Genomic DNA, 11,162 nt, shown 5'->3' with positions numbered 1-11,162 from the left:
TTGATTTATCGTCATTATTTTTTAAAAAAACAGGCATTTATATTAAAGCAGTTTAGCATTTTTGACTGATTTTGCTACTGTTAACGGTATTTCCTTTGCAATTCTATAAAATCTTCTCCGACAAAGAACGTAAACTGTAATCCAACGATCACTCAGCTTTACAAATGTACAAGATAGAATATATGCAAAATTTAATAGTTAATTTAATCAGTAAGTCACTTGCGCTTTAAACAAAAGTGATCTATTGAAATGTCGTGTCTTCGCTGAAGGCGCCCGCTAGTCGGAATTCTTCCGGCGTCAGCAGGCAATACATGCGCTGGGGCGAAGGACCAGAGCACTGGGTCGGCCTGGACAGATTGGCCCTCAGAATGAATTCCCTGGCCGAAGGTTTGGGAAACTCCATGACTGTCGAGTGATATTCGGACGAAGAGACCCCGCCCGAAGACGCTAGCGGTTTCTCGTCTATTATTAAGTGAGAATTCTGCGGATAAAAGAGAGGTACTCTTAGTTTATGTTAAAATGAACATTTATAGAACGCATCGAGCAAAATACCCTTTGGGCTTCGGCAAAAAGTCGACGAATCTTATTTCCTATCAGGCCCTTGCTTCCTCCCGGAACCTCGACTTCGGAATATTCGACTAAATCCAAGCAAAATTTCTGCACGGCGTTTTCCAAGTTTTCATTCTTGGAATCCTCTGCGCCCGAACTCGTGGCCACGTCAATTTTGGACGTCTTTTTCTTGTTTTCTTCTTCGTTACTGTTATCTTCACTACAAAATTTTGCATATAATGACTGTCCTTGTGAAATCTTTACTTCTGCTTCGTATATCATACTTAAAATATCCTAAGATATATAAAACTGATTTAAATATTTATTCTTACTTAAACAATTTTAGATTTATGAAAAGAATACAAAACCTTATATGATGGTTGAGGCATATGCATGACTTTCGCTGTTCTATTAGCAATTTCTATTAATTTAGTTGCAAGCGAAGGGGGTCCAATTTCCACTAAAAATTGTATAATTAATAAATTTTATGCTCGTATATTATTTTAATATTCTAATACTCACCACATTCTGCTAACTGAACCAATGTGCTATATATCAAAACAGGCATCAGATGATTAACCAAATCAACTGGTTTAATTGCTGCCAAATAATGAAGTATCTAAATTTACAAAATAACAATAAGTTGGTATGGTAGAAAATAAGAATTTAATTAAAATTGGTAAGTAAGACCTTCTCGGCTTCTTTTGTGTCGTCAAAGAGTCTTTTCTGGCGATGCGCAGGCACGGCACGAGAACTCTCCCAAGCTTCTTGCCACATATTGCCAGGCAGCAGCATACGAGCACTCAGATGACCTTTCGGACAAAAACAATTAACGACTAGTCAAACATATGTTTGTAAAAGATTTCAATAATTACTCTTAGTCACTGTTTTTCCCGTTTCTTCGTCCGTTACGGTCTCCTCGATTAGATCTCGGGGTGAATACCACCGGACAAAATCCTCTAGACATGCACCCGGATTTGCAGCCTAATTTAAAAACAGATTTTATTAATAATTAAGTCTTAATTAATTCTAAATTATTCGTCTTGAATTTTTGAAATATTTATAACCTTAAATGCTTCCATATCTGACATCAGGCAAGCACTTTGCATTCTTGCACGCAAAGCGGCGCCTTCGGAATTAGTTCCCAACTGAACTAAGATTTCGGCATGTTCTTCCAACATGTCTTCTGTCATCGGCGAAGGTTCCTTTAATTACAAAAAGTCCATTAATATTATTACAAAAGTGTTTTTGCTAATGATGACAATTATAACCACTTAACGTGCACGAACCTGAGTAATGGGTATGAACAATGGGGCATCAGAATGCAATAAAGTTAGATTATTTAACTGCTTCAACCGACCTTCCGGAACTTGTTTTTGCGTTTCTAAAGTTAAATTATTTGCTCAAAAATTTTCACAATAGAAAAATAATTGCAATAATTTTGAAAATTTGAAGTATTTACTGCTGTTGTCGCTCGAATTTGCCTTTTCTTTGTCGTTATTTGATGCGTCGTTGCATTCAAAATATTCGTCGTCACCGTCGCTTTCACTGTAAAACGACTGCGAACTCGGTTCTCTGCTTTCCGAAGTTACGAGCGACGAACTATTTTGATTCAATTGATTCCATTCTCTCACTTTCTTGCGCTGAATACAACAATTTAACATCTGGAATGCACCAATTTGTAGTGTAATAAATGAATGGATAATCTCGAGAGAAATTTTGAATTTTTTAAATTTCTAAATGGTTACAAAGAACAGATGAAAAAATAAATATAGCAACTATTCAAAAATTATATATGGTACGATTCAAAAGTCTAGGTATGTAGGGAAAATTGTTTGAAGAACACACACTACCATTACCGTGATAATCCTGTCATGCATGCTAACGATATGTTGACACAAGTTCATTATAAGTGGGAGAGATGATGATGATGTGTTCATTTTAAATAGGGTTAATGCAAGTTCATTATATGGTAAGTGTTAGTATATCTGGTATTACGTATACATGTTTATCTTTAATAATGCGCATGATACGTATGCATAATTCAATAATTTTAATGAATTACCAATTATTGAACATTTTTAAAATTATTTTCTGGACCAATCATACTTGTTTAATTTACATTTTTCAACTGTTTTTGTTAGAAAATCTGGCTTCTCCCAATGTAGAATCCATTGACAGAATCCATGACAGACATGACTAAAAATAAGGGTCTTCTTAGTCTCACAAAGGGGTAAAAAATAAATAAATAATAAAAGTTAGAATATGACCAGACATAACCATTGAGCCATTGTCGACAATTGAAGAAAACTGTCAATAATTTTGAAGACATTGCACAACACTGTAAGGACCAACAGAACATGACGTGCATGCTACAGATTACTGAAGGCGTGAATAGAGATGGTGTATGCTTGAGTGATACCTGCAGACACCTACCATCTACAATTTTTGTTTGACTGTTTTTAATACGGTACAAATTGGAATACCGTATTTACTCACACATAAGACAAGGTTTTTATCCATTTTTCACTGCTTCAAAAACCTAGGTCGTCCTATACGCGCAAGCGAAGGATTCTTTTCTTTTTGTATAATTTTTGTAAACTGTGTACTTGCACTTTTTACTGGATTCTCACCTTCTGGTGTTTAAAAGGTTCCCGATTGTCCAGCATTACATGAACAAATTATGTTGTCGATTTTTACAAGATTTTTCCTTGAGGTTTAAAATGCCAGTAATTTTTGCAGGACGTGTGCATTTACGTGCATTTGATATTTTACTTGTTATTAAACGAAATAAAATTAGAATTGTATTAATAAATCTAATTTTCTTTATTTTGATCTTTAAAGTCACACCTCGTCCTATATGCGAGATCATCTTATATTCGAGTAAATACAGTATTTTTGAGTAGAAATGGACAAATTGGATGTTCCTGGAAAAATTTTCTGATTGGAACAGTGTTCAATTTGGAACACTTTGTCCTGATTCACCCAGGATCGAATCCCGATGGATCAGAAAACCCAGGATTTTTTTTTTTTTTTTTTTTTTTTTTTGGGGAGGGTCCATCTGGACAAGCAAGATTGAATGCGTAATGGGCTTGCCAAAAGGGTCTTGTTATTGCCCACGGGGCAGAAAAAATATCTGCAGGGTTTGGTACTAGCGAGGTTGAGGCCTAAGTTTTAAACACAAAGACGTGTATGTCAGACATTCAGTGTCGCTTTCCTGTAAGCCTAGAAGTTTGACAATGGCATCTGGAAAGTCAGTAGAATCATGCTTGACATTCCAAATGCCATTGTCAAACTTCTAGGCTTACAGGAAGGTGGCGCTGAATGTCCGACATACACGTTTTTGTGTTTAAAACTTCGGCCTCAACCTTGCTACTATCTGCAGTTTAAGTCATCCACTTTAGGTCTTGGAATATGTCCTTTTCAGATAAGGAGGCTACTGTATAATCACAAATCAAATATTGGAACATCTTATTCAAAAAATAATATAATTTATGAAATATTTTAAATTGTAAACTAGCTAACCTGAAATTTCTGATGTAAGAGACAATGAGTCAAATTTGGCGAACCAGACTCTAAACTAAAATGAGAAAATTTAAATTCAGTTTTGAGTTTTTATTTTTTTCGGTATTTTTAAACGTATTTTGCAGACATATTTACCACGGTAGGGTGTAATTATTTTCCCAACGATGTCTCATCTCGACCAAAACTTCTTGCCAGAGATGAGCTACGGCCGCAATTCCTCCAAAGCAATAATTAACTTTACACAATGCTAGACTAAGTCGCCACGTTAAGCTTCCGGGAGGTGCCGCTTTGAACGATTTAAACGTTTCCTAATTAAATATAAATTTAATTAAAATTGTTTTTTTTTTTGTTTCTAAATTTATAAAAATTATTACAAATACAATAATTGCAAACCTCTAATTTTTCTAACTCTTTTCTTGTTCTAAATACTTCGGGAAGTGCTTTATCGTTTTCGAATTCAATGCTTTCCTACAGAAAATTTATTAAAAATGTCTAAGTTAATATAAACAAGTTTAAATATGTAAAATTCCCCTACCTCTTTGCTTAGAGAAACCGAATCAGGAAATATATACTGCAAAATTTTTATTAAAACTTCGTCGCTTATGAGAGAGGATTCGCTTTGTTCTATCTGTACTTGATTTCTGGACTGATAAATGATATTTTGCAGACCGGGTATCGGAGCCGTCGGATTAGCTAATTTATCGAGAGCCTGACCAAAATTCGGATCATCTACAAGAGATTTTTAATACTTTATAAATTTTAAAAGTATTTTAATAATTTATGACGACTGGCCAGCTAAAATCTAACATGGAACGTAAATAGAGTACACGACAATAAATGCAGACAATTGGCTGCTATTTTTATAATGCTCCATCATATCAAACTCGAGGGTCTAGTTGTAACTACTATCGATAATATTGAAGCTTCGGTATCAGATAGCAACAGGGGTTAGGTTGCATATCAAACTGTATGTAAGCGACTAAAACAATTGTCAGACCTAGAGATTTCCAACTGCAACGAGTGTGAGTTGCTCGTCTCGTCACAGTCACATTGTTCATTGGCGTTTTAACTCTAAAACATGTGACCTTATCATGAACTAACATCCACTTCGCCTGCTATCATCATCTTTTTTTCTCTAATGCGAAGGAATGTCGTTCTCAAATGATGGTACTTTTTACTTAGTTCTTTAGCTATATTTAAAATAATATTGTTGTTACTAAACCAAAAACAGTCAACATTTTATATCCAGAAATCTAAAAATCAATGGCGAGACTTTCATCTTTTCTTTGATAAAATGAAGAATTAAAACTCCGCAGGTATTCGCGAGTCTGAATAAGCTCGATCAATCTTGATTCTAAAGCTGTGCCGGTCGGTATTCTCACTTTCTGCCATGATAACTATTTTCAAACCTGCCACCACATGGCATGGAACAAAGGCGTTTGCTGATTGAATGTGCATTTGCAATTGGAGTAGAAAGGTCTTTTGTTTCTAGTTGTGGTTGCAGTTGTGCTGGTTTTAGGAGAGAGTTTACTAGTTATCGGGAATAGTCGTTTTGCCTGCATGACTAGAAATTGCAAGATGTGACCACGGCTTAAGAGATTAACATGCAATATATTTGCACTTGATAAGACATCGGATATGCCACATAAACCCCTCGTTACCGAAACTCCAGTTTTATCAATAGTAGTTAAGACTAGACCTCAGATTAGATCTAGGTTTAATTTCTGCCCATTGAAAGCTAATGATAAATAACACAAGTTAAATAACATGAAAAAGAAATAAAAAGATAAGGCTTTAACTTGAAACTGAATTGAAAATCTCGCAATAACAGAATAATTCCTTAATATTCAAACGAGTTAGTATAGAGAGGAAATTTGATAACTTATTTACAGAATGCAAACATTAATTTAATATGAATTATACTCAGAAATATAAATTAACTGTAGGAAAAAAAATTAATAATCTATGAGAAAATTTGTTTCATATTCAAATAAAATATGGTAGAATCATATTGTTTTTGAATTAAAAAAATATATATTACTGTTTTCTTGCAGAAATGTAGGATTTGTTCAATATGACAATGGGATTTGAATGGACTTTTGTTCGAAAAAGAGATTCAAATTGAGGAGTTTGAGAAAATTTCCAAAAATCTAACAAAAGAAAAATATTTAACCAGTCATTGCTTTTGTTGTTCATTATATTTATATGCAAAGTGGAAAGCCGAGAAGTTGAGGTGGCAGCTCGTTGCTGTGGGGTGAAGAATCAAACCCCAACAGAATTTTTCAGGGGTGGTCCATCCAGATCTGTCAGACGCATTCCCTTTCCGTGCGGATGCCCCACTATCGGTCTGGCCAAACTCATTTTGGACTTGCTAAAAAAAAGTGCCCACAGGACAGAGTTAAAAAATTATTGTGCAAAGTGGCAAATCTGTGAATTTGTGAGAACTGTAAATAACTTGCTAAAATAAACTTTGTTTTGCCATTTCGTATGAGTAAATTTGCATAAAATATAAAGTAACCGGAAGATAAAGAATTCAACTGAAAGAACATCGGAACTTAACTGTTATCAAGTGATTTATTTATGATTTAGAAAACAGACACTAACCGACTGGAAACTACTATAAGTCCATAAGTTATATTAGTTAATTAAATTTTAATTAAATAATATAAATTTTATACAGTTAATATTAAACACGGAGACTTTGAATAAAAACATTTTAATAGTAAACAATTTGTCACTAAATATAAATTTTATTTATTTAATTTTCGATTTGAAGAAGAAAGCAAAAATGCAATACGTAAATGCTAATACAATATATTTACGAGCTGCATTTTTTTATATATTTGAAGTGGTGGAGAATAAAAAGTTAGAGATCATTGATCTAGGAAATTTCTGGATAATGGCCAATAGGTTGATGACAATATACGTGGGCAGTCAACGTTCTCGGGATTGTGGGGTAGCACTGTAGTAGTAGGAATATAGAAATGCTTACCTAATATCACCTTCAAAGTAGGATCCATCACTGCGCACATGCTTGCCCTGTCAATCCTGCCATTTTTGGAAGCATGGAAGGATTGTTTTTGGAATATTCAGGAGTTTGGCCATCATATTTCATTCAATGTCCTCTGTGGTTGCATAACACATCCTCTTGAAACTCATTTTCAGCATGGTAGTGTTACTAGTCATTTCTATGTGCTAGTTTTACACAGGTTATAATATGAAGTTTGGAGAAATGGCGCAACAAGCGGCAGGGCAGGTGGCCCGTGCAGCGCCGGATTAAGCCTCTAGCGGGCCCTAGACAAAATTTAAATTGGGGCCTCATTTAAATAAGTTGCTTCTAAACAAATCTTATATAATGCGACATTAGCGTAGCTAGCATGGGTGACACCCGGTGCAAATATCGTGGTGTCACCCTTTTTAACTGTTCTATAAAACACTATTGAATTGTAATAACTTCGCACTCGAGCAACTTGAACGCTACATCGAATATGCGATGTCGCGACATATAAGTTTAGATTCAGAAAATAAATCATAACCATACATCAGTACTATCATGAGAGGCGGCCCCAGGAATATTTCTAGATGGTGCGAGAGATCTCGTGGCGCACTTCACTTCTGACGCTGACGCATGGGTGGCTGTTGACCTTTTTTTTTTTTTCAGATAATGGCTAGTCAGGCGGAGCTTAGAAGGAATTGTTAAATACAGCCTTTTCTGTCCTATCTAATTTTTTAAATACTTTTAAACTCGTTTTGCAACAGAGAAATCTTCTGCATTGAAGCCGGGCCCCTCCAAATTACGGGCCCTAGACATTTGTCTACTTTGCCTATTCGATAATCCGGCCCTGGGCCCGTGCATCAGGACAATGCACCAAGTTACTTGTTGCTTGTTGTGCAGCAATTCCTTGTCGACAATAAACTTCTTGTTGTTGCCCAACCGCAATACTCACTGAATCTTGCTCCGACCTTTGGCTATTCCTCATGCTGAAAATGGGTCTGAAGGGGATGCAACTATTTGCATCCCCTTCAGACCCATTTTGCAACTATTATTTTGCATTATTTTGCATTATCATTTTGCAACTATTGAGGACATGAAATTAAATGAAAACAAAAGTATAATGATTATAAATTGTAAGATTGCATAAAGCAACACAGACTCATACCTAAAACCAACAGAAATTAACTCAAAAATAATATTTTTACTAATGTTTTTGTCTGTTTGTAATAGACATCCTCAGATGTCTATTACAAGCAGATGAAAACACTGGTAAAAGTATTATTTTGAGTTAATTTGTGCTGGTTTTACACGTGTTTATGTAAGACATTCCAGTTTTGGAGTGGAATTGTGTAAAGCAACTGTATTTTAGACTTGTGGTATAAACTATTTGGCAACTATTCCTTTTAACGGTCAATTTTCTAAACAATCACGTTTAATCACTAATAAAAACTTCACTGTAAGTAGTAACAATTATTTAATCATACAAAAATCAGATTAAATTGCAAGACTTGTACATAAATATATCAGAAAGTCTGCAAATATAATAACTTAAGTTTAAATTAATTATTAAATTGAATTTGTGGTTTAGTGGAAATAAATTTCACTAATTAACTGATTAGTTGTAATCCAATTAACTGATTTTAACTAATATTATTGTAATTAACTGTACTGCATTATTTATAATGTAATCAATGTATTAATGATAGTAAAGTAATTAACCGATTTCAGCTATTATTATATTATAAAAACTATCATTTTAAACTAAACTTCATTATCTTTTGCAATGCAAGAGTTATTCATTTAGCTGACCAATCCTGTAAAAAAAAAAAAAAAAAAAAAAAAAATACAAAATTACCGTCTTCATCCAATGTCGATTTTTTCCGATGATTTGTCCGAGCGGTTCATTTTGTTGAGAAAGCGAGAAAAATTCCTTTAAGTAATCATCTAGAAAACATTAAAAAACTTTTAAACTTTAACATAAAAATCAGAAATAAATCTGTAATTACAGATTTGGCTTATTATTAAAATGAATAATTTATATGAAATACTCGCCCATTAAACAAGCCGGATTTTCTGTCATTCTAACCCGAACTGACCATATTGGTGCACGAAGTGGATCGAGATCTCTGAATAAAGTGAAATGATCGAACTCTCTCGTAATCTCAGATATGACAAAATAGTAAGAGAAGAAACTTACGAATGAACGTCATTATCGACTACCACATCCGCGGAACAATGCATCAAAGTTACGGACAATTGAAGCTCTCTAAAGATATAATTTAAGATGCATGTGATTGATTGATTAATTAGAAGTAGTCTTTTAAAACGAATACTATCATTTTAAATTATTGTAAGTATAAGTTAATTATTACTCAAGAAGTGTGTGACATACACCGACCAATCGTCAGTGTATTGCCTGCATTCAAATGCCTTGTCGTCTATTATCTCCAGGAAGCACCATATACGAAAATGGTGATTTGGCATAGAGAAGGTATGCGTTCTGCAGTTTGCAAAGTCAGAATTGCTCGTCACTGTGTGACACGAGTAATCTGTTGCACGATGAACATGCCACTAAGCATCTTCATTGTATGACAAATCTAGAATTGTGACTCCGTGGGAGGAGTGACATCAGATTTGTTGTAGAGAGCATAGGAAGAAGTTGAGTATTTATCAGAAGTGTGCTATGCAATACAAGGTGCATACATTGAGAAAATGTAACAGAGAAATGTAGAACTTGAATAGTTTTCCAACATTTTAATGTACATTACGATATTCTCGAATAATAATTAACATAATTACAATACAGTAATACCTCGACTTACGCGAACCCGGAGTTACATGATTTTTAAATCTCGTCGATTCGTCTTTTGTTTGAGCGCCACGCAACTCTTGATTACTCACTCCCCCCACACTATTGTTCTACTTACATGTTCGGATGTGTCGCGTGAAATCGACGCATAGCTACAATTTATTTTGTTATTTATTTCTTTGTTGTTATATCTACGGAAACATGAGAGACTTTACTATGTCATCCAAACGAAGTAGAACCGATTCTTCTGCATCAAACAAGAAAAGAAAAACTTTATCTTTGGAATGTAAAGTTAACATTATTAAAGACTTTGATACAAAAATGAAAAGAGGTTACAAATTTTAGAAAATATAGACTCCAACGCAGAGCTCATTTCTTCTACAAAACGAGAAATAAAAAATTTATTAGCATGCTACAAGGAAATTTTGCTGGAGAAAAAAAATCTTTGATCTGTCAGACGAATTTGTTAGATTTTATGAAGCCTTCTACATCAAAATAACTTTGGTTTACGATTTAAATAATATAATTTGTTACGCATATGTATTATCTAAGATTTTATTAAACATTTTTTTCTAAATTATTGTTTTCTTTAGTCTCTGACCCCAATTAAAAATAATTTGTATGTATTTATATGCGTAATTATACCCCAACTTACGCGGTTATCGCCCAGTCCCACCTATCGCGTAAGTTTGGGGTATTACTGTAATTTAAAATGATAGATTATTCTTAAATAAAGGGTCTTTCAAAAAGAATGCTATTACTTACATAATAGGATCTTCTGTAGCTCCGAAAGGAAGTTTTCCTAAATCTGAAGGCATTAAATCTTCTCCAAAATCATTTATATCTATATAATCAAAAATATTTTTGTTAAAAAGACTTTGTTCAAAATGGAAAAATATTCGGTACCGCACGAGTCTGGTTTACGCAGGTTTTACTGTACACCAGATAATTTCATATATCGTTTTTATTCTAATAAACAGTGCTGCTGCAAGATGAAAAGCATTATATACAGTGCACTCTAATAGTAAACACTGTTATTGGAGGAAGATTGTGCATCTTTTCAGTTTAAAATAAGCGCTGTTTGTTCAGTCGTTATTCTTACCGTACATTGAAATAAAGTAGGGGTGTATCAAATGTTAAATTTTGATTGAATAAAGTAAAAAAAAGTCACCAGATTTATTCCATTAATAGTCGTCCTTGAATAATAATTGCACCAAATTCCCAAAAAATAGAATGCCCTCTGTATGCACAGGTTCTGTATCTGTAAACTCATCCAAATTGCAG

At 34.0% G+C, this 11,162-nt stretch overlaps 1 protein-coding gene across 1 annotated transcript in view; it reads right to left on the bottom strand.

The window, feature by feature from the left end:
- Positions 1–68: 68 nt before the first annotated feature.
- The window catches only part of Rab3GAP1 (RAB3 GTPase activating protein subunit 1), a 34,342-nt gene continuing 23,248 nt past the window's right edge, over positions 69–11,162 (bottom strand). The window contains exons 9-26 of the mRNA XM_067264768.1: positions 10,644–10,722; positions 9,267–9,335; positions 9,122–9,195; positions 8,925–9,013; positions 7,952–8,114; positions 4,610–4,803; positions 4,468–4,542; positions 4,210–4,382; positions 4,075–4,129; positions 2,012–2,213; positions 1,839–1,933; positions 1,617–1,754; positions 1,425–1,533; positions 1,240–1,361; positions 1,072–1,168; positions 918–1,009; positions 553–843; positions 69–481 (exon numbers count right to left, since the gene is read on the bottom strand). Coding sequence (XP_067120869.1) covers positions 242–481; positions 553–843; positions 918–1,009; positions 1,072–1,168; positions 1,240–1,361; positions 1,425–1,533; positions 1,617–1,754; positions 1,839–1,933; positions 2,012–2,213; positions 4,075–4,129; positions 4,210–4,382; positions 4,468–4,542; positions 4,610–4,803; positions 7,952–8,114; positions 8,925–9,013; positions 9,122–9,195; positions 9,267–9,335; positions 10,644–10,722 — 2,357 coding nt within the window. The 3' untranslated portion in view covers positions 69–241. The remainder of the gene's footprint in view (positions 482–552; positions 844–917; positions 1,010–1,071; positions 1,169–1,239; positions 1,362–1,424; positions 1,534–1,616; positions 1,755–1,838; positions 1,934–2,011; positions 2,214–4,074; positions 4,130–4,209; positions 4,383–4,467; positions 4,543–4,609; positions 4,804–7,951; positions 8,115–8,924; positions 9,014–9,121; positions 9,196–9,266; positions 9,336–10,643; positions 10,723–11,162) is intronic.

This window comes from Centruroides vittatus, unplaced genomic scaffold, assembly GCF_030686945.1.
Source record: "Centruroides vittatus isolate TY-2023 unplaced genomic scaffold, ASM3068694v2 contig_1916, whole genome shotgun sequence".
Lineage (NCBI taxonomy): Eukaryota > Metazoa > Arthropoda > Arachnida > Scorpiones > Buthidae > Centruroides > Centruroides vittatus.
Note: the sequence above shows the minus strand (reverse complement) of the source record. Positions and strands in the feature narration are given on the sequence as shown.